Source organism: Lactuca saligna, chromosome 6, assembly GCF_052625555.1.
Source record: "Lactuca saligna cultivar CGN05327 chromosome 6, ASM5262555v1, whole genome shotgun sequence".
Lineage (NCBI taxonomy): Eukaryota > Viridiplantae > Streptophyta > Magnoliopsida > Asterales > Asteraceae > Lactuca > Lactuca saligna.
In genome coordinates, this window is record NC_136422.1 from 18058360 (window position 1) to 18082337 (window position 23978).

The following is a 23978-nucleotide window of genomic DNA, read 5'->3' on the forward strand; positions in this document are numbered from 1 at the left end:
GCGAAGGAGGTCCGAGCAACACCTGACGTTGTTGTTGGTATGTATTTCCTTATTAATGTTGTATTTATGACTCGTTTATGCTTATATTGTGCTTCATATAGGTACTTTCCCTGTGAATTCTATACCTGCCTTGATGCTGTTTGACTCGGGTGCGAGTCGATCCTTTGTGTCTTTATCCTTTAGTCGTTGCTTCAGCATTAGGCGCGAGGCTTTGAGTCAACCATTGAGGGTTTCTCTAGCCAACGAGCATGTTGTTTCTACCACCGATGTATTTCGGGATTGTGTTTTGGAGATTTTTAGTGTTGAGTTTCCGATTGATCTGGTGCCGATAACGATGGGGGATGTCTGTGTTATAGTGCGCATGGATTAGTTAAGTCGATTTGGAGCGGTGATTGATTGCGAGCGTCAGATGGTGACGATCTAAGACCCTAGTAGGGGAGTGCTCACTATCTATGGCGAGGGAACTAGATCAGGATTAGTTTTCTGCTCTGCCACCTGGGTGAGATAGAGTTTGCAACATGGATGCATGGGCTTCTTAGCTTATGTAGTGGATACTTGGGTTGCCAATGAGAGGTTGGATTCTGTTTTTGAGGTTCCAGTAGTACGTGAATTTCCGGATGTTTTTTTTTGAGGATTTGCCGGGTATGCCTCCTGAACGACAGGTGGAGTTTCAGATTGATCTGATTCCGGGGGTGGCGCCTATTGCCAAGGCACCATATCGTCGTGCGCCACCCGAGATGTAAGAGTTATCCTCGCAGCTTCAGGAGCTGTTGAGAAAGGGATTTATTCGGTCGGGTAGTTCGTCCTGGGGAGCACCGATCCTTTTTGTCAAGAAGAATAATGGTTCATACCGGATGTGCATCGATTACCGGGAGTTGAACAAGTTAAAGGTTAAGAACAACTATCCATTACCGAGGTCGACGACTTATTTGATCAGCTGCAGGGAGCATCTTGGTTTTCCAAGATTGATTTGAGATTTGGATATCATCTAGCATTATCTCATTGACCATCTCCGCCTCATCATGTTTTCTAAACATCTACTCAATTATCATGGTATTTGATTACGCCGACCAAAATCCCAATTTATGACGAATCATCATATTTTATTAATGTAATTTTTATCTTGGTATTTGACTAAGTTGACTACACTCCCATGCTAGGAGAATAAAAAACAAGTTGTTTAATCTTTCATGTTTCATTGATATTATAACCAAGAGTTCTTATCTATGTAATACAAAATGTATTTTACGTGTATAAATACATTTTAAATTTCTATAGAGTTGTGATACAATGTGATGAAAATTGTTTACATAGCCTAAACTGTATGTAGTTTCCTTGCACAATGCAATCAATATTGTTTCATTTTATTTTGTTTGCATGCATCTCTCTCTCTCTCTCTCTCTCTCTCTCTATATATATATATATATATATATATAAAGTGTTACAAGAATAAGAGATGTAAAGTAAAAGCAAACGCTCAATTGAAGACCATAATATTGAACTTTGCTTGGTTTGATTGTAAATAAAAAAAAACTGCAAGTACAAAATGGTCATAATTAACCATCTATGCATAGAAGGCAAACAAACATTGTGGAAACTTCTTTTCACATCCATGTAATGTAACCATCTGTTTTTATTGGGGAAACTAACTGTCGATACACATGTAATGCAGTCACCAAATTACATATCAATTCACCAATTAATCGTAACCGTCTTCTATAATTTTAAATCTCATCGAAAAAATGTTAAAAGAGGGCATCTTTGAACAAAGTGGCTGAAATTTGTATGAAGGCAAAATTAGCATGCTACTTTCTCTTTTAATACAGAAATAGCATGCTACTTTCATCTCAAGGCAAAATTAGCAAGTCACTTATTATTTAGTATCTATGTTATTTTAACTTGTCACATGTTTATAAATAGTGTTTAGATATAGGAGGCATCACTCCTTACACAATACGCATTGTGATTTATCTCAACATAGGGAGAGCACCAATGGATGGTGTTTACCCTTTTACTTTATTGACTACTTAGCATCATCGTTAACAAGAAAAGCAAACACTACAAAGGCAAAATCAAAATCCCAATAAGAGCATTTGACACAATACATAAAAAAATGTATGTAAAGATCTCGCAGCAACAAAACAAAACATAAAAGAAATAAGAGGCCATAGGAGGTGCAACTATTCCACTTGACAGAAAATTAGACAAATAGTACCTTTTTTTCTAATTAACACACCAAAATCGACAATCATGATATTAAAGGATAAAATGAAAAATATTATACCAATACAAAACATAGACTACGATTATTGGACAAATAAAACATGTCCTTTAGAATATGGTTCAAGCCGATCAACTCAAAAAACCTATAAAACTCAAAGCATATTTTAATTAGAACACAAAGAAAACCTCAGGCTCACCTGTTTGCATGACGGAAGTACACAAGTGCTACTGTAGCAATAGCACCAGCTCCCACAGCAATGATGGGCCAATCGAGCTTCTTCTCATCACCATTGAGGATGATACCTCTCTTAGCTTCTATGCCATTGGTATCCTCTACCACTTTCTCCTTCAGAACACTGTTAATCTTCTCGTACGCTTCCAATTCTTTTTGTAATTGATCCAATCTGTCCTCCATCTCCTTAACCTTACTCTCTGAATTCTTCAACAGGGCTTCCAAATCATTCTTCCTAATCTCCAACTCCTCTTTCTCCTTTTCTGATTTCTCCATATCAGCACGATTCTTGACGATTACAGATTGGAACTCGTCAACCATCATGCTCAAACTCTGTATCTGATCATCTTTCTTGCTGATTTTTGCTTTAGCTTCTTCCTCAACCTTGAGCCTCTCACTCTTCTGACTACTCTCCCTCGTCTCAAGACTCTCAATCTTCCTCTCGAGTTCGCGAATTTGATTCTCCTCCTCCTTTAGCTTTTCGGCCTCTTTATTCAAACGTTCCAACAGCAAGTTCCTCTCGTTCTCAATAACATCAACTTTCTCTGCTTTCTCTGATTCGCTCTTCTTTAATTCTTCCACGACTCTTTTCAATTCAGATAGCTCAGCATTAGATTCTTGTGCATCGGACATCGACGAAATTAAATCATGTTGCATCCTCGACACCTCAGTCTCGAGTTCAGCCGCCCTTCCAGCAATCGAAGTCAACGCCCTCATATCGGATTCGGACGTCTTGATCTCATCCTCAAGTTCCTTAATTTTTGCAGTGGCCGATTCCTTATCGTTGATAAGTTCTTGTTTTTCCTGCTCCAAAATCGCGAGCTTTTGCATCAATTTTTGAACAGTTAGGTTCATAGTTCCGTCGGAATCTTCTTCCTTTGCTGCTATTTCAACATCCACGTCGGCGCCGGCACCGTTTACAACCACTTCATCAGACATGGTTCTTCTAACTTTTTCTCTGCAGGGAAAAGATGTTTGATGCTAGGGTTTGGTGGGTCTCAAATCAACTTGAGAGTTGAGACCATGGGGCTAAAAGGCTTAAAGCCCTTGTAGCATGTGTTTGCGTTGTAGATTATTCCTCCACCGGTCCACCTTAGGATAATAATACATTTTTATTTTATATATCTAGTTATTTTATTTGTGTTATTTTATGTGTGTAACAATTTAATTTGTTTATAAAATACCATAATGATCTATAATTTAGTATTTTTGGCGAACATACGGTCATCTTTTCTTTTCAAACATGAATTTCCAGCAAGTTCCGATTGATTTTGCTTCCAAAACAAGAGCATATATGAAAAGGGATTGGTGAAAAATTATATTCAAGGCTTCCATAAAAGAGTTTAAGATCAAGAATCTAAAACATTAAGATTAGAAGATCAAAATTACACACATAAATTTTATCAAACACATACTAACATTAATCAAAAGCAAGAAGAAAGATAGCGATGAGACAAAAAGAAAGACGACATAATTACTTGTTGCTTATACACGATTGAAGGAAAGAAGCTAATGAGAGACAAAAAGGAAGACAAAGAGAGGTGAACACCGATGATTGTGAAGAAGACGACGAAAGGATAAAAACCAATGATCGTTTGAAGACATCCTACGATTTAGGGCAAAATGGTCCATTTATTTATTATTTTTTTTTTTCAAATTTCATGATTTCAAAAATATAAAGAGGATTATAAAATATTTAAACTATTTTTTTGAGAAAATATGATAAGTAAAAGTTTAAGAAAGACATATGATATTTAGAGTTTAGTCTACGCAAAAACTATATTTAATAATGGTATACACAAAATTCTCTAATTATAACTACTCTTGGTTATTATCATTGGAAGAAACTTTTTTTTTGTACCAACATTGTTTTTATGTTTTTTTACATATAACGTCCTTTTATTAAATAGTATTTTGTTATGTAAATTTTTTTGAATTTAATCATTCTTATATTTTGACTAAAATACTGTATTCAGTTTTACAAAATTTTCTTTGCAAAATTTTTAGATGTTTATTCCGCGTATTTTACAGAAATCGTTTATCATTTGTTTGAAGTTGCTTAACTTGTTTTGTTAGAATCCCCATAAAGTGAGATTAGAGTTATGGTTGAAGTTGGAAAAGTTAGGATCAACAAATTCGAATACGACGATTCCAAATTCCAGAGAAAAAACCAGCTTACAATTTTGTCATTACGAATACCGCCTACAAATTGATAAACACATTGTCTAGCTAATATGTAAGAAAAACCTTCAACGACGAATAAAGTTTTCTTGATCCGGTAGTTGGTGAATCTAAAGATGAAGGAAGGTGGCTATGTAACTGATCATGTTAATGATTTCAATTCAATCATCACAAGGTTGACTTCGGTTAACATTAGATTCGGGAATGAATCCAAACATTGCTAATATTATCATCTTTGTCGTTCATTGGTCCGATACATTGATAACAGTTAGCAGTTCAACAAAAAGTGCTAAGCTGGCATTCACGTTTTAATCATTGGTGATGATATGCGCACATTAAGTTCCGAAGAAGCTTCTAGTAATATCCTAAGTACCGAAGACAGAGGAAGAGGGTCCAATAAAGGATACAAGGTAGATGAAGATTGATTTCGAGAAAGAGAGGTAAACAAAATAACATGTGGGATGTTGCCTGTTGGCAGGAGTCAGAAAGCGTTGCCATGCATCAGAAAGCATTACGAAGATTCAGAAAGTGGTTGCCAATCATTTGGTAAAAGGTTAGGCGCTTGTTGAATCCATTGCCTATGTGTTGAATGTGCTCAAGCAGTTGGAGAATGTGTTGTTGGACTTGAGAATGTGATGTTGTGTCTTGAGAACGTATTCCTAGGTAAATGACAGGTAGCCATGCATATCACTCAAGGTTGAAGATTCTAGAAACAGTTGCATGATGTCATGTGATTGATTGATTTTGTTTAGAGCCTAATTATGGATAAGCTTGACCCATTAGCTGATGAAAAGAGTAGCACTCTCGATAAATCGATATCCGGGGGAAAGAAATCCAAATTCCTATAATAGCAGCAAACTGCGAAGGGTATTCTCATACTTTCCTATAAATAAGCACATATTCTCATCATTATTTCGTTGCTAGTTTGTCGTGAACACGTTCAAGAACAATAATTATGAGGCTGAAAACTTATCCTTTGGAGCAGTCTGTCAACAAAAAGATTATTTTTGTTTAAGAGTTTAAGTGAGGCATAACATTTTGTGAGTAATTGTAATTGTTTTTAGAAGTTAATAAAATCATTTCTCTCTCGTTCTTCTGTGGACGTATATCACTTTGACCAAACAACATTAAATACTCTATTTAGTTTTATAGTTTTTCGTTTGCAGATTTTTTCAAAAGTTTATTCCACGTATTTTAAATAAATCATCTATCGTGTGTATGAAGTTTCTTAACTTGTTTAGTTGAATTCCAATAGACAGTTTATTTCGGGTCGGATTATCCATTCGGTTCACCAAATTCCAAGTTGCACATTAACAAAAAAAAAAAAAACCAACAATTTCCAATGTTTCAAAGTTCTTTATTCAACCTGTTTACATGTGACGTATGCATGGGCAAATTTAAGGGGTTCCTGTGGTGGTCGGTGCAACCTCTCAATTTTTGCAACACAATGTAAATGTTTTGGGGAGTTTTTCTGGTGTGGACTCCTAAAATCATATGTGATATCCCTGAGATTTTATCATGCCGTTGTTTACTTTCTTAAAGTTGTATTATCACAGGATGTTTTATACCTTTCGAAACCTAATACTGTAATAATTATGACAATAACTATACTTTTTTAAAGTTTGATATAAAACTATAAAAGTCATTAAGTCCCTGAGTTACTCAAATAGAACAAATGTGTTGGATAAAATGATAGTTTATTTGTCGACGTTATTACGTTAATGTGCCTTGTAGTTTGTAAAGACAATGTGGTTGAACGTTTTCCTTAAAACTGAGGAGTAAGCTTCGGTATGAACAACAATATAAACCATAAACATACATACGGATTTTAATCTCTGATTAACAATCGATTACTTCTGTTAAAATACATATTTAGCCAATGTTTTTAGAGATGAGAAGATGACGAAGTTTATTAGATATAGAAATACATATAGTTGATAATCCCGAAACAATGGGCCAAAAGTCCACTAAAGTGATGGGTAAAGCCTTAAAGGCTTCAAGCCACAAAGTTGCAATTGATGGGCGTTTGTTAACACAAGTTTAATCGCAGCCCAGCCAAAACAATAAATAAGTGTCGAGACTTCCATATGGAATTAAAATCTAAATCCACAATGCAACATTTAAAAATGCCTCACCGTTATATTAAGCTTGATAATAGCTCTCAAATTCTGTATGTCAAGAAACTCTGTCGTCATGATCCCATACCCTCTCACAAACCGAAAGTAACCTGTTCCTGAAACAACTGAAAACTCTCTTTCTTTCAGCACAAAAGGATCGGCTCCCTGAATCTCGAGTGTGCTCCCTTTATACTCCCCATCGGTGAACATGACAGAAAAGATCATGAACAAAGCCTTCCCATCTAGTTGACTGTTGATGTACATACCTTGCGCCCTTCCAACTTCTTCAGACTTAGGATCAGGGCCTACAGTTACTGGATCATCATGTGCCAAAAGGGTCCCGAAATGCATGATACTAGTGGTGGGCCCCTCTTTTCCGGCCACTGTCATTGCTGACTTGTCATCACCGGTGAGGTAGTCATGTACATAGAGAACAAGATTGGTTTGCTTGTATTTGTTTTTGGGATAGGTGTAGACCCAATAGAGAAGAGGAATCGCAATAAGCGGGATGGAGAGTGAGGCAAAAAAGAGGGGATTTGTCATGGTTTTTTGGTATTGGATATGGAGGTTATGTTTGATGTTTTTGGTGTGTGTTTAAGTGTTAATAAAGATGCTTCGATTAGTGTTTAGAATCTGTTAGCGAAGGAAAATGACAAAAGGGTTTGATTCTTTTTCTTACAATAGTAATTGTTTATTTAAGTATTATGTATTATTTTAATTTTAGTGCATAGTGGCGAAATATTTTATGTGAAAAGGACATTAAGTATTGCCTTGTATAATTCATCGATGGTAAATAGGGATGCGGATTGTTTAGGCTAAATAAAGTATATCGATTAGATAAAAAAATTGGTTGGTTTTGTTATTTGAATTTAGTATATAGTTTAGGCTAAATAAAGTATCTCGATTAGATACAAAAATTGATTGGTTTTGTTATTTGAATTTTATTATATAGGTTAGCATATTAAAATTTTTTAAGGTTAGGTTTGACAAAATAACAGATAGCTAAAAAGTTAGTAGCTTGGTAAAAGAACTAATTGATAGTTAATAAATTACCTGAAAAGAAACAACATTTGGTAAAAACTAACCGATAAACTATCTAAAATATAAAATGACATAAAAAAATATGTAGAAAAATAATTCATTATTATAACACTAACTTGTAATACATTTCAATTAACTAAAGTGTGTATATATAATAGTTCTTTGATTTTCTATCCGAGTTTAAGACTTCTAAATGTGATATAAACAGTCTGAATCTTACCGAGTGAGACCCAACCTCTTATTAGACCCATACAACGAACAAACCCTAAGCCATATCTATGATATATATGTAAAAGGAAAAACAAGGTAAAGAACACGGGTAAATTTGTAGTTTTTTTGCTATAAGTGTACATATGTGTTTAGGTTATGTAAAATCATTTTAGGGGAAAAACAATTTTAAAATAAAGAATGAATTGGAAAAGTGCAAAGACATCTAAAAAAGTGTAGAGACATTCACTAATAAACGTTGTTTTTTTTTTTTTTTTTAATTTTTAATTTTATTTAACTAATAATATAAGTTTTTGCAATCGGTATAATGTATTTTTAAAAAAGCTTCATAAGATGCTTTTGGATAAGTAGCTTTTAAAATACTAGCTTTATAAACTATTTTTTGGTTCAACTCATATGACAATTTAAAATATTTCGAAACATAAGCAAGATAGCTGTGGTGTTATACATAACCTAAATCAAATCATGTGGTTCTCACATTAGCTTGAAATGGGTCGATAAAACAAATTTGTATATGATTGTTTATTTAAGATATTTATCAATTTATTGTGGTTTGATACCATACTACATAATTTTAAGTGTTTTCATGGATTAAACTAAAAAAATGTTTACTAATTTAAACAGCAGCTCCATCTTGTTTCTTACAAACTTATTTTAAAGTACTTATAACTTATTTCAAAAAAATTATTATATTAGGAGACCAATTGACCGTTTTCTCACCGTTTAACCCTAAAAATCACATGGATTGTAACCTTGTTTTTCCCTTTTCATGACGAGCTAGATGCATAACAATTTACCAAATCATGTTTGACAATTGTTTTTGTTATTTTACATATATAAGCAAACATTGCTAAATTCTAAAACCGATTTATCACTTATTGCTTTTTGGTACCACATAAACTAATATAAACATTTTTTTCTTAAACTATATTTTTGTACCACATAAGCTCATAATCATTTAAAAAAACATAAACCTATTAAAATATTTAATCCCAAACAATTTTACTGTATGTATTACTTATTTTTCGTTGTACAATGATCTCATTACCTTATCGATCAATCTATACAACACAATAATATGGAATGATACTACATGAAACTATTATGATAATCAATATGTCATATAACATAGTAATAAAATATCATAAACCACATGTGCATAACATAAAAAACAACCACAACCTAACTTGACAATTAGATAACATCAACCGCATGACATCAATCAAACTACCAACAATAACTATTACAACTTGATGTCGTAACCGTATAACATCAAATAACATAACCCGGCCCAACTATAGGCGATATGAAGGCCCAGGGCCTCATCTGCTAAGGGGCGTCAGTATAACCCAAGTTCTACTTATGTATATAGGCCTTGTATCTGTGTTTTATGTATTTCCGTATTATAACTACAGTTAGAGTTGTAAAATATATAACGAAAACAATTACATCATGAATTGCAATTTGGATTTAAGTATTGCTCTTTATTAGTCAATACACAATACTTTGTAGTATTTTGCCTTCAGCTATTTTCTCAAATATTATTGTATATGTGTCAAACTCCCTAAACCCCCAGTCATAAAAAAGCCTACCTGATCAACTTATCTGATACTTTACAACCAATGCAAATCTTCCACGTGTACAAGAAATCAGTGTTCCATTATTTAAGATCTCATCCACCTATTTTACCTCAGCAACGTGGCGTATCTCTAGCCAGTGGCTCTCTGTAGTAACAAAATTACCAAACACCCCCAACAAACGATGCTTTTGGAAATACATTGAAGGGCAAAATCGTCGTTTCAATCTTCACCCACCTCAAATCCCCGCCAAGACGTTTGTGGTGTGTGAGAGAAATGAAGCTATCTTCCTCAAAACAACACTTTCCTCTGTTTTCTCCTTCTAATGGAGCCACCTCGAAGTTACACTTCACCACCCTCATTAAACTCTCATTTACACATTCTCACCTCCAATTTCCGTATGTACATGCTCTCGACGCTTCTTCCTCCGTCGCCGCATCGTCTCCGGCACCGGTACTTCGAGAAGATGCAATTCCTGTCGAATGCGATGATACTGGAAGTGAAGACGCAGAGGAACAAACATTGGAGGAGCTACTTGTCGTTCGCAGGCCGGTGATGGAGTCTACCGACGATGGTGAGTATGGAGAAGATAACGACGTGGAAAGTGAGATCGAAGTAGAAGAAAGTTCGTCTTCCCCGTCGACGTCGACGTCGACGTCGTCTGTGATTGATGCTAATTTATCTAAGTTTGCGATGAAGATGCCGATTTTTGAGCCGAAGAGAGTTGGTTCTTCGAGCTCCGGTGACAAACCGCTTGGTGTTAATTTAGATCTGGCGTTGTATAGAGCTAAAGTGTTGGCGAGGAACTTTCGATACAAGGAAGCTGAAGAAGTTCTTCAAAAGGTATACAATTCAGTCAATTCTAGTAACGATTGTTCTGTTAGAATCGATTTGATCCATTGTTAAAGCAAGTAGCTAAATTTCGGTGCATTAGATAAATTTTGACTTGACAATAGACATGCTTACAGAGTTTTTGATGATCGTATTAAATTCAAATAAGTTTCTTTATAAATCCAGGCAAACTCCCATGAAAGACACTTAGATCATTCAAATTGAGTACACATAAATACAACTAAAGATGAGATAAAATGCTATTGTAAATTCTCTTGATCTGCTGTCATTTCTGTTGTGAGAAGCTCTTGTATTTGTATATATGATGTTCCTAAGATATTTTTATACAAAATTCAATGGTGTGAAGTGCATATCAATTTGGCCTGAAGATGGGAGGTCTTATGTGGCACTAGGGAAGATATTAGGCAAGCAATCAAAATCAACCGAAGCAAGAACAGTCTACGAGAAAGGTTGTCAAGCAACACAAGGCGAAAACGCCTACATTTGGCAGGTCAGTTTTGCTATTTAAGCAAACTCAAGGGACTATTCTTGTCAATCCTAATGCTTACATACATTTTCTTATCTTAAACCAGTGTTGGGCTGTTCTTGAAAACAAAATGGGAAACATACGAAAAGCTAGACAGCTATTCGATGCTGCAACAGTAGCTGATAAGAAACACGTTGCAGCATGGCATGGATGGGCAGTTTTGGAATTAAAAGTTGGAAATGTGAAAAAAGCTAGGTATCTTCTTAGTAAAGGACTCAAGAATTGTGGTGGAAATGAGTACATTTATCAAACACTTGCAATGCTTGAAGCCAAGTCAAACCGGTTTGACCAAGCTCGATACTTGTTCAGACAGGCCACTAAATGTAACCCCAAAAGCTGCGCCAGCTGGCTCGTACGTTCTCTTTCTTTTCTTACATCATCTGAAATTTCTTAAAGTTGAAGCTGTGAGACTCAAACCTGTGTCCTCTTCATTAACAGAAATTAATTGTATTTTATAGATTAAAATGAATTTTACTAATGCAGGCATGGGCTCAGCTTGAGGTACAACAGGAAAATTACCGTGTTGCCAGACAGCTTTTTGAGGTAACAAATTTGATGATTTGAATTTTATTTTGTACAAATGACATAAAAAACACTATATTTTCACTTTTTTCTCTCGATTTTGACACTGGATTACTTTTTGTTCCGGATCGAACGTCACATTTTTCAATTTTGTCCATTTCAGCGGGACCCTCTCTGGGTACCCTGTTTGCCATGCTGAGTTTGAAAATGAGATGTCAAAATCGGAAAAAGTGAAAACACAGTGTCTTTAGAACAAAAATCGGAAAGGCAGTGTCAAAATTGAAAGAAAATGAAAACATAGGGTTTTTTGCGACACTAAATAAAAATGAAAAGGTCAAAACGTTGAACAAAATTTGAAAGTACGATGTTCGATTTTAAACAAAAAATAATGCATTATCAAAAATGAAAAAAAGTAAAAACATAATGTCTTTTGCACCATTTGAGTTGTATAGTTTTTTTTTTTTTTTTTTTTTTTTTTTTTTTTTTTTAAATTTATTTATTTATTTATTTTTAACAATGAATATGAAAGAAATGCTACTTATTGTAGAAAGCTGTGGAAGCTAGTCCAAAGAACAGATTTGCATGGCATGTATGGGGAGTTTTTGAAGCAAATGTTGGGAATATTGATCAAGGAAGAAAATTACTAAAAATTGGTCATGCATTGAATCCAAGAGACCCTGTTTTACTACAATCACTTGGGTTGTTGGAATACAAACATTCAGCTGCAAATCTTGCTAGAGCTTTATTCAGAAGAGCATCAGAATTAGACCCAAGACACCAACCAGTCTGGATTGTAAGCATATTAGCAACATTAATTTTCCTTTTTTCCATTAAAATAAATTATTCTTTAAAATGTAGTGTAATTTTGATTATATTATATTAGGCTTGGGGTTGGATGGAGTGGAAAGAAGGAAACATAAAAACAGCAAGAGAACTCTACCAACGAGCATTATCCATCAATTCAACAACCGAAAGTGCTGCTCGTTGTCTTCAGGTATTAAATTTTTATTTTTGTTTTTTTCATTTTCAAAAAATAAAATTAATTTCCATTTATGTGTGAAGGCATGGGGTGTTTTAGAACAGCGAGTTGGGAATTTATCAGCTGCAAGAAGACTGTTTAGATCATCATTAAACATAAATTCCCAAAGCTATGTCACATGGATGACATGGGCTTCTCTTGAAGAAGATGAAGGAAACTCCATACGTGCTGAAGAAATCAGAAACTTGTATTTTCAACAGGTATTTATTTGAATTTTTTTTTAGTCAAATCATAAGCCACACCCGTTAAATTTGTCTTTTTTCTGTATTTAGTAGTGATTAATTAATTGTTGACAACAGCGTACTGAAGTGATTGATGATGGGTCATGGGTGACTGGTGTGTTGGACATGATAGTAGATCCAGCAATTGATAGTATAAAGAAGCTACTCAACATTGATCAGAATTCATATAACAAAATGCAAGATTCTTCCACTAATGAAGAAGGAAATGGTGTTGGTGAAAATAAGACACAAGAAAGTGGAAGTGGGTTTAATTTGGATGGGTTTATCAGAGAAAAACTTTCTCTTGATGCATCAAAATTAGATATAGATTTAGAATCAAAATCTAATAATTTTGTTGAGAGGAAAAGCGTGTCTCTTAGAAAAGTTTGGAGACCAAGTAAAAAGGTGGTCTCCGTATAATAAGTCATTTGATCAAAATTACTTGGTATCTAATGTCTTATATGTTTGACATCAACCATGATAGTTAAAAGATACATTCACAAACAAACTGTCTGAAACATTCATCCATTAATACAGACACCAGTTTTGCACCCATGGAGGAAATACATTCTTCATAGCAAAATTACAAACACTTTCAAAGTCTTGTCTGATTTTTGGCTTGATCATGATTGCTCATTGGTGAGCTCAAGGGGTGACATGATGGGTTTGACATAGATTCCAATGGTATGCACACGAGAGTTGCGACAACTCCCATGAAATCCTCCAAATGATACAAACCCATATTGCCCCCAAAGGGCCCACATTTGCGTTTATTGCTACCAAATGTAATGGAAACCAATCCACTATAGCCAATCTCACCGCTTACTGAAGTTAAAAATTCTGATGGATAATCAAAAGTCACCTGTAATTTTAGTTTGCTCCTTGATCAATAAAGAAACTATTTCTTCCATACAATGTTAAGAAGACTTGGAAAATGTAATAGTAATACTAACCATATCAAATTTCAAACCCTTGGGTTCTCCATGGGTTTTTGAATGAGATATCTTCCCATTTGAAAAGTATACAAAACTGGATCGAATTGATCGAAACTTCTTCATGTGAGATTAGAATTTGCACAATTTCAGTTTGCTCACATTCATCCCAGGATTGATATCCAGTCGTTGGTTGACCCGATTTCATCATATGCCTCCTTTGGCAATGACAAATAGTAAGAGGACTGATCCATATTATAATACTGATTCATTTGTAAATTTTATCATTAATTACAATATCATACTATTACCATATTCGAGAAAAACAAAAAAGTTTAAGGTATCAAGACAATGCTAATGATGACAAATTGGGTAAATTTTTTTGGGTATTGCACAGATTACATTTGATTATGAGTCTCATTTCATCAATTTCTCACTACATATAATATAGAGTAACTAGCCATTACATTACTCGTGTAGAGAAAGCACAAATAGAAACTTCAACAATTCTGTCAGTAACTCAGTAAGAGCATTGGCATACAAACTACAAATAAAGCATAAAAACTTCAAATGACATATCTCATGTGGGATTGAAGTTTGAACCATTTAACTGATTTTTTTTTTTAAAAAAAATACTGTTTCAAGATTTGCCAAGAGCCCGATTTCTGGAGGTATTAGGCTGGAAAATGGTTAAATCAAGATAAACAAGTTTTGACAGGATACTAAACCCTGCTGGGATGATCTCAGAAAAAAATTGTTAACGCTCAGTTCATCTAATGTAGCTATTAGAAGAAGAAGCTGACAGATTCAGTAGGTTAGGGTTCCAGCAGGCGCCGACAACCCATAACTTTTTCAGCGGTCTGACACCACCGAGACAGGCACTCCATGACGTGCCACTACTTCTCACACATAAATCTCGACCAACTTCTCGGCCGAGATGCTCTCTTGGATCAGTATGAAATAGACGCTCTTGGTTAATCGATTCACGATGAACCATGTCGAATCAACCCCACTTGCAGTCCTAGGAAATTTTGTAATAAAATCCATAATGATATCCTCCCATTTCCACACAGGAATATCTAACGGCTGCATCTTTCCGTGGGGCCTCTGGTGCTTTGCCTTAACCTTCCTGCAGGTCAGGCATCTCTCCACGTACCAAGTTACGTCCCGCTTCATGCAGGGCCACCAGTAATCGGGTAGAAGATCTTTGTACATCTTCATCGCCCCCGGATGGATGGAGAACCGAGACTTGTGGGCCTCATCCATCAACACATACCGTACTCCTCCCCAGAACGGTACCCAGATGCTCCCATGAATGGTCAACAATCCTCGGCTATCATAATCAAACGAAGTTACTCGACCCACTATCCTCTTGCACTTCTGGCGCTCCTCATTCAGGCCCTCCACCCGTGCCTCCCTAATCTGCTCCGGCAGTGGAGTAATCACTGCCATCCTCAGACAGATATCTCGGATCGGAGCCGCTACCGCCTTGCGGCTTAGGACGTTGGCCTTGCCCGGGTGGTAACAGATCTCACAGTCGTAATCCTTTACCACATCTAACCACCGACACTACCTCATGTTCAGATTCAGCTAATACATGAGGTACCTCAAACTCTTGTGGTCTGTGTAGATAGTACATCAGACCCCATAGAGGTAATACCGCCAAATCTTGAGGGCGAACACCACTGCCCCGAACTCTAAATCATGAATCGGGTAGCTAGCCTCGTGAGGCTTTAACTGTCTAGAGGCATAAGCGATTACATACCCCCGCTGCATTAGCATTGCTCCTATACTGGTGATCGAAGCATCACAGTAGACTACAAGGTCATCTACTCCCTCTGGCATGGTAAGAAGCAATGCCTCACACAGTCACTGCCTGAGCATCTCAAAGGTTGTCTGCTGCTCAGGACCCCAGCGAAACACCACCGAATTCTTGGTTAGTCTGGTGAGCGGAACTGCTATCTTCAAAGAATCCTGGATAAATCTCCTGTAATACGCTGCCAAACCCAGGAAGCTCTGAATCTCGGATGGAGACCTCGGGGCCTCCCACTGCATCATGACCTCTATCTTGGCCGGATCAACTAATATACCCTTCTGGTTGATGAGGTGTCCCAAAAACTACACATCGCGTAACCAGAACTCACACTTAGAGAACTTTGCGAAAAGTCTCTCCCTCCTCAAGGTCTCTAGCACCTCTTTCAGGTGCTCCCTATGTCGCCCCGGAGTCTTAGTATACACCAAGATGTCATCAATGAGTATTATCACAGAGCGGTCCAGCATCGGCCTGCACACGCGCTTCATGAGATCCATGAACGTGGCTGGAGCGTTGGTGAGCCCAATCAACATCACCACAAACTCATAATGACCATAGCGGGTCCTAAAAGCAGTCTTCTACACATCATCATCGCTGACCCGCACCTGGTGATAACCGGACCGTAGATCAATCTTGGAGAGCCAAGATGCTCCCTGAAGCTGATCGAACAAATCATCTATCCTCGGGAGTGGGTAACGGTTCTTCACCGTTACCTTATTCAGCTCCCGATAATCTATACACATTCGATGCGAACCGTCCTTCTTCTTCACAAACAGGATCGGGGATCCCCATGGTGAGCTGCTCGGCCTGATAAAACCCTTGTCTAGCAGCTCCTGCAACTGCATAGACAACTCCTGCATCTCTGGAGGAGCCAACCGATATGGTGCCTTGGCTATCGGAGCTGCATCAGGGACCGGGTCGAACCGGAAATCAACCTGTCTTTTCGGAGGTATCCCAGGCAAATCCTATGGGAACACATCCAGATACTATCGTACCACAGGTACATCATCGACTGTCGTCTTACCCTTATCTCGGGTATCCATGGCATACACAACATATCCCACACAGCCCTGCTGAATGTGACGTCTCGCTCTTGCTGCAAAACAGAAAAATGGTCCGCATTGTGGCCTTTCGCCCTGAATCACTAACTCTCCCCCACTGGGTGTGCGAACTCTAACCAACTACTGCTCACAATCTATCATTGCCCCATTGGGGCTCAACCAATCCATACCCTACTATAACTTTATTCCCTCGCAGGGGAATAAGAACCAAATCCACTGAGAACGGCTCATTAAATAACCGCAATGCACATCCTCTATGAACTCTCGTGACCCTGACAGTCCTATCATCAGCTATCTCAACATCGAGTGGGCAATCCAGCTCTCATGGAGCTCTACTAAATCGCTTGCTAAGTGCGAGTGACACTAATGATCGGGTAGCCCCCGACTCAAACAATACCATATCTGACATTCTGTTCATTAAGAACGGTCCTATACACAAATACATAACCATGAGAAACAACAATATCAAATACAGAGATAAGAGGAAATTACATACCCGTCACCACAGCGATCGTGGCTCTGCTGGCTCCGAGATCTGAGATCTGATGCCTTGGGCTTTTTGCCCGAACCTCCTAACTAAACTCCCTCTAGCTTCATCTTCCTCTCCATCTCTAAATCTAGCTCTCTCTCTCTCTCTCTCTCTCTCTCTCTCTCTCTCTCTCGGGCCCTCACTATCATATTCTCAAGCGTCTTGCAGCTGGATCAGCTCACAAACTGGCGGATATCACTTTGTAACATCTCATGATATTGGGCCTTTTTCATCTCCTCGTCCGCCACATACTGCGGAATGAGAAGAGCCCTCTCCTTAAACTTGGCAGTAATCTCCGCCATAGTCTCTGTCGTCCGCTGGAGGTCATGAAACTCCCTAGCAAGCTGCTGCACCTTAATAACAGCGAACTCGGCCCTGCACCTAGCCGTGAAATTACTCCAGGTCATAGCATCCAACACAGTGTCATCTCCAATAGCTCTCCCGACCTCCTCCCACCAGTTACGTGCCCTGACCTTCAGAAGATAGGACACGAGCCTAACCTTGTCCCCTTCGAGACACATGCTGGTGCAGAAAGCATTGGCGACATCCCGCCAACCATCTAGTACTACCAATGGGGTCTCGAGTCGCCTAGTAATCAGGAGCTCCACATGCCCTGAACTCTCTGAACGTGAGCGTGCACGACCCCATCATGGCTACCAACTCAGTGCGGAACGTACTCAATCTCTCATCCATAAGCTCCAGAATACCCTCCTTGATCGAATCGAAGATCACAGGAGTCTGCTGAAGTATGCTATGCGTGATCTCTAAGGAGATGAAATCTCTAGTCTTCTCATCCAAATGCTCGACTCCGGAGCCTGAAATTGATCCCTCTCCGACACTTGAACTACCGACTTCTGGTCTAGGGCGTAAAACCACCATTCTTAAAACACATAATGACAAACGTCAGAATACAATTATAACTCGAGGGACCATATCTACTACGAGTTCCTTGGACTTGTCTTAGCCTTCCTTGATTCGAGTACAGATCCTCTACTTTCAGTAGTACGGGCCCATACTATCTTCCACATCCATCCGTACTTTCCTCAAGAACTGCCTCAACTCCACCAAGTCCCTTTACTCTCATCCTAGGCTTGCTCTAGTGTAATCACCAAATCATTCTCCGCCATCAGCTGCATATGAAGTCCCTGTCTTCTTCCCCTAACTAGCTCGCGAATACTATTACATATTACTCAGACTAGATAATTCTTCGAATGAAAGATCCTACTCTACAACGGTTAGACTAAAACAAGAGCTGCAAAATAGAGCTAAACCTAACCTTCTGAAATTATTTATTCCTTGCAATATGTAACTTAACATATTCGTTTACTAGTTAGTGAAAGACAACTAGAACTCCTAAAAGCACAAAGCAAACAACATTCGGGCATTAAGTACACATAATCACACATATACTACTCAGGCTATCACCCTGACTGATCTGTACTAGCATGCAGTTCTAATAAAGTTGAATCACATATAATAGGCACATAACACATCCTTCCTAGATCCTTAGTCGTAATATAGCATGCTGTTCTAATAAAGCTTATATCATAACATAAACTTGTATGGGTAATTTGGGAGTACTTACTTGAGCTCGGCTGGTTGCATGCACCACACCCTTTTTCTCTTTTCAAAGTTCTTTTCTTTCTAAAAATTCTTTTCGCTTTTCTAAAACTCTTTTCTTTTAAAAACTTTATATCACTTCCTTAGTTTGAGTTCAGACACACCCAAAAGTGTGCCCGAATCCCTCAAACCAAGGCTCTGATACCAACTTGTAACGTCCCAAAAATACCAACCAAAAATGTCGTTTTCAAACTCATTTAATAAACATAAATATCATCACCATAGTATAAAATCATAGAACATGTATCTCAAAATCCCATAGATCTGTCAACATATCATAGTCTCATATAAAATATTAGAGTAAACTCCCAGGCTAATAGAATGTGGTGTGTGCCATGCCATCAGCTCGAGCCCTTCCCTTTGCTAGCTGAAGTATTTGAAACCAAAACTGAAACTGTAAGCACGAAACTTAGTGAGATCCACCAAACTACCACATACCATACAAAGCACATATAACAAATAACATAACTCTGGGACTGCTCCCAACTACATCGGTACAAATCCCGTCATCGGCTTACCTGACATCAGACTCCTATCCTACATCGGGCTCAGCCCGACATCTAGCCGCACCGGGCATTGGGCTTACCTTGGCATCGGGCTTACCCTGGCACATACATAACATAATCACATAATCTGCATCGAGCTTGCCCCGACATCGGATCGAAGCCCAGAACAAATAACATATAACACATAAACTAGCACATCGGGCTTGCCCCGAAATACATAATACACAACAATATGACCTACATACATCGGGCTTACCCCGGAACACATAAAAGGGTCGGCCTTGGTGCCTTAGACCCGTTCCTATTGGAGGAAAACTCACCTCGTGTGACTGACTGCTGCAACTTTCGATGAGAAATCTCTGTCTGCTGATCTGACGACTCTCCGGCTATAATTTCCATAAAGACACTTAGCCACAAACTGGTAACTGGTCTTAGGTTAAAATGACTATTTTACCCCTAGCCAAAGTCAATATCTTGGTCAAATTCAACTTCCAGTTGACTCCATTCGCCGAGTTGGCCCGCCAACTCTTCGAGTCCCTATCCATTCATCTATCCCCCCAGTCCCTAACCCGATTTAACTCTTCGAGTTTAGCAAGAACTCGACGAGTTCTCCTTCAATCATATCATCGGTACAATCTTCAACTCACTCGCCGAGTTCCTCATTGAACTCGTCGAGTTTATCTTCGATTCCTGATTTACAACTGTCATCCAAAAGGTGGATCTGGGCTCCTTAAGTCGATAAAGATGGCACCTTTATGCCATGAGGACCCTCTAAGGTTCCAGATATGAAGATATATTAACTTGGGACATCTAAGTCCCAAGGATCAAGCTTTTTGGATCCAAAACTCCATAAAAATGACCACAAGGAGATCTAAGAAACTACAAGTCAAGTATGAAGCTTGATTACCAAAAAGTGAGGAGAAAATGTTGTTGTTCCTGGATCTACAATCTTCTCTTGAATTCCTCCTTCTTCCTCTCTTCATACAAACTTCAAATAACACAAGATTACTAAAAAATGGAACTCAAACACTCACAAGGCTTAAGGTGGCGAGTTAGGGTTTTCTGGACGTTGAGGGAGTGATAACGAGGCCATAAGGGTGTTATGTTTCTTTAAATAGGGGGACAAACCCTATAAATTAGGGTTTCCATTAGACAGCTCCTACTCGCCGAGTCGGTCTTCCGATTCGTCGAGTAGGTCACTTAGTTCCCCGACCTGGAGTCGATCCTACTCGACGAATTGAGCCTCCAACTCGTCGAGTCCAAGGGTAAAATGTGAAGTTTGACTTGAATTATATGCGTACCTGAGACCGGGTGTTACAATTCACCCCCACTTGTCTTAGACTTCGCCCTCGAAGTTTGCTGTCTCTGAAAACAACTCTGGGTAGTGCTCTCTCATCTCCTCTTCGGGCTCCCACATCCACTCCCAGCCCTTGCGGTGCTGCCACTGTACCTTCACTAACTCTACCCTCTTGTTCCTCAGCTCCTTCGTCTTGCGATCTAAAAATATTTTCTTGTTCCATATTTACTGCAGTAATTTTTTCCCATAATACATACACATACATATACACACTATACATACATGCTTACTTGTTCTATAATTTTTATTTTGTAGTAAGCATTAGGTGCTTTTTATCCTATGTCGGACTCTCAAATTTGCTTATATTCTTGATTCTTTAAATGGTAAAATAAAAAAAAGTCAAATACAACTTTGCTTCTTTAATTGATAAAGCTTTCCTAGGACGATTTGATAAGTGAGAAGCAGTAAATGTATTAGTTTTTATTAATGTATTTTAAATGGTTTGAAATAGTTAATTGTAAATTAAATGCAATTCTACAAACAAAAAGGTCGATAAGGTCGATGAGAATGTGGATATATAGTAATTAAATATATGTCGGAGTTTGTTGAGATCATCTAACATGCTTTACAAAATACAGTAAGTGTTTTGCATATATTTAAAATAACAATTTTCTATATATATATATATATATATATATATATATATATATATATATATATATATATAGTTTGTTTGTTGCAGTTTTGGAGCAAAAAAGAGTTTGCTTGGCTGATGAACTTGAAGATATGGTCTTAATAATAATACCACATCTAATTGACATGGTGAATGATGGCCGAAAAAGAACTTGTAAGAATTAGGATCATTTATAATATTAAATTGCTATTTTAATGAATGATTGAGCTTCTTTTGTGTTTTATTGTAACTAAACAGTAAATTAGAAACTATTGAGTTTTTGTCTAATGGTGCGGTTTTTGTTTAAGAGTGCATTTTTTTTGTTGGTGGTAATTTGTTTAGTGATTTGTTATTTGTAATAGTGTGGGTTTTATTTTCTGGTGCCATTGTTTACTAATGCGTTTTTCGTTTTTTGGTCCGATATATTAATAAGACGGGTTCTATTTTTTGGTGCTATATTTTATAAGTGTTGTTTCATATTTTTTTGGTGCGATTGTTTAATAGAATGGTTCTTATTATTTTGCTGCGATTTGTGTTTTTTACCTAAATATTTTATAGAGCGGTTTGCAATTTTTTATGCGATTGTTTAATAGAACGGTTCTTATTTTTTGGTGCCATTTATATTTTTTTACCTTTATTGAACGGTTTGCTATATTTTCTGATGCAGTTGGTGAACCGCATCAACAAATAATGTTATTTTATGATGCGATGTTTGTTGGTACGGTTTGATACCCGCATCAACAAATTTATATATATATATATATATATATATATATATATATATATATATATATATATATATATATATATATATATATATATATATATATATATATATATATATATATATATATATATATATATATATATATATATCGAAGGTTTTGTTGTTTTAATGTGTGTGAGAGAGAAAGAAAGATATGTGTTCATTTTTTTTAATATTTATTAAATATAAAAAATTACTAAAAATGGAAGAATAGTATAAGTCTTTTTAATCAGAGGTACCAAAATAAACAAAATTGCTGAAAAAAACTACCAATAAAAAATATTTAATAGTTTGGACATTTAAGAAAAAATCATTCCACAAGGACTATTTTTACGGTTTTATCATATTTACACAAACAAACTCTTTGGATTTTTGGACTATATAATTATAAAGACTCTATTAAGATAAATAAGAATCAATTCGCAATGCATCATTGCATCCAAGGTAGAAAATTATACAAAAAAAACTTTAAAAGTTTCCTCATCTTCTTCGTTCTTCATCCTTGATAATATACGATTCAATTTCAGCAAGCGACACAAGGGGCCTAACATACACCCCAATGGCATACACTGAATGGTTGTAAACACTACCATAAAATCCCCCAAATGAAACCTTTGGTGTAAAATTATACACAAACTGCGTAAGAGAATTGTCAACAACACGTCCAAAGGGTCCATACTTACGGATGTTTGTACCAAATGCAATCGAAACCAATTCGCCATTGTAGGCGCCATTGTTATACTGACCACTTACAGAAGTCAAATACTCCCTTGGGTGATCAAATGTTACCTATACATTTTTATATATACAAAAATAACAACTGTTTTGAGTTCAATGAATGTTAAAGAGAGATGATTAGATGTACATGCATGGTAATTAATACTAACCATATCAAATTTTAAACCAGTGAGTTCTCCACGAATTTCTGAACGAAACACTTTCCCATTTACAGCATATAGGAACTGGATCGAATCGATCTGATAGTGTCTATGTGAAATTAGAATTTGCACAATTGTAGTCCCTCCACCTTCGTCCCATATCGATCCTTTCATTTCTTTGGGACCCAACCTTAACATGTTCTCCATTTGACAGCGAGTAACTAATTATTCAAGTTTCCAAAACCCTAAAATAAACAAAGGGGATTCAAGTAGACTATATTTATATATATTCTTTGGTGTGTTTTGTTGGATAGAATGGAATGACAAATAAATGGACATATAAATAATGAAATGAAACATTATAATTCTGTTGTCATTTTCGGTTACTATGGTAGAGTAAAATAAACCATAAATATTCCATATTGTTTGATAGATTTGAAATGATGAATGAGAATTAAATTAATGTACAAAATGACAAAATACCCTTGTAAGATATGTTTTCGTCAGCAAATTTCGATTATCATTCGGATATTTAATTAAAGACATCTCCATAGGTAAGTAAACAATATTAAGATACATATTTCAAAATGCAGATAACATTCATCAATAATATTTTAATTCAAACTCCTCGTTTTTCATACATTCATCATTCATGAGAACAAAGAAATCCCAGAAAAGTAAATAATCGAAATCACAGAAAAAAATATCTCGAATAAAAATAAAGAATGGGAGACTGGACCTGCATCGCCAAGAACCCTTTGTTATTCTTCATTTATTACATATCTTCACCATAATTCATGTTCTTTGAGAAAACTTAATCATTTTTTATCACCACAAGCTTCTTAAAAGATCATATTTTAGGTTTTGATAAATGCAACGCCATTGTCTTCGTTAATTGCATATCTTCACCACCATATTGCACATCAACGCCACTGTTAATCGACAGCGAGATTTTGTTTTAGGGTTTGATAATTTTAACAGAAGGCACACATGTTTAACAAAAATCTGTAATGGAAATTTGGATTAGATAGAGACAAAGAAGAAGATTTGACATGGACTAGGAGGAGATAATTAAGGGAATAAGGGGTGGTTTGGGATTGTTTATTTACAAAAGATTAATTTTTCTTTTGTAAATGTGTTTATT

At 36.7% G+C, this 23978-nt stretch overlaps 3 protein-coding genes and 1 pseudogene across 3 annotated transcripts; 1 reads left to right on the forward strand and 3 right to left on the reverse strand.

Moving 5' to 3' along the window:
* Nucleotides 1-2241: 2241 nt before the first annotated feature.
* LOC145001433 (peroxisomal and mitochondrial division factor 2-like) lies at nucleotides 2242-3520 on the reverse strand. The gene has a single exon (XM_078960811.1). It carries the CDS (start codon nucleotides 3392-3394, stop codon nucleotides 2417-2419), a length of 978 nt encoding a protein of 325 aa, XP_078816937.1. The 5' UTR covers nucleotides 3395-3520; the 3' UTR covers nucleotides 2242-2416.
* Nucleotides 3521-6570: 3050 nt separating this feature from the next.
* LOC145001608 (dirigent protein 1 pseudogene) lies at nucleotides 6571-7352 on the reverse strand (annotated as a pseudogene).
* A 2399-nt stretch (nucleotides 7353-9751) lies between these two features.
* HCF107 (high chlorophyll fluorescent 107) lies at nucleotides 9752-13314 on the forward strand. Its single transcript, XM_078959737.1, has 8 exons — nucleotides 9752-10442; nucleotides 10798-10941; nucleotides 11024-11329; nucleotides 11461-11520; nucleotides 12047-12292; nucleotides 12383-12493; nucleotides 12562-12738; nucleotides 12838-13314. The coding sequence occupies exons 1-8, from the start codon at nucleotides 9876-9878 to the stop codon at nucleotides 13177-13179; spliced, it is 1953 nt and encodes a 650-aa protein (XP_078815863.1). The 5' UTR covers nucleotides 9752-9875; the 3' UTR covers nucleotides 13180-13314.
* Nucleotides 13315-22284: 8970 nt separating this feature from the next.
* LOC145003188 (inactive protein RESTRICTED TEV MOVEMENT 1-like) lies at nucleotides 22285-23870 on the reverse strand. The gene is made up of 3 exons (XM_078962319.1): nucleotides 23574-23870; nucleotides 22844-23079; nucleotides 22285-22745 (listed from the first exon to the last, which is right to left on the reverse strand). Exons 2-3 carry the CDS (start codon nucleotides 23039-23041, stop codon nucleotides 22437-22439), a joined length of 507 nt encoding a protein of 168 aa, XP_078818445.1. The 5' UTR covers nucleotides 23042-23079; nucleotides 23574-23870; the 3' UTR covers nucleotides 22285-22436.
* Between the last annotated feature and the right edge of the window lie 108 nt (nucleotides 23871-23978).

Coding starts and splice junctions, on each gene's coding strand:
- LOC145001433 (XM_078960811.1), bottom strand. CDS start 3,394: ATGTCTGATGAAGTGGTTGTAAACGGTGCCGGCGCCGACGTGGATGTT.
- HCF107 (XM_078959737.1), top strand. CDS start 9,876: ATGAAGCTATCTTCCTCAAAACAACACTTTCCTCTGTTTTCTCCTTCT. Junction 10,443..10,797: donor CTGAAGAAGTTCTTCAAAAG/GTATACAATTCA, acceptor AATGGTGTGAAG/TGCATATCAATTTGGCCTGA. Junction 10,942..11,023: donor AAAACGCCTACATTTGGCAG/GTCAGTTTTGCT, acceptor ATCTTAAACCAG/TGTTGGGCTGTTCTTGAAAA.
- LOC145003188 (XM_078962319.1), bottom strand. CDS start 23,041: ATGGAGAACATGTTAAGGTTGGGTCCCAAAGAAATGAAAGGATCGATA. Junction 22,746..22,843: donor CTGGTTTAAAATTTGATATG/GTTAGTATTAAT, acceptor AAAAATGTATAG/GTAACATTTGATCACCCAAG.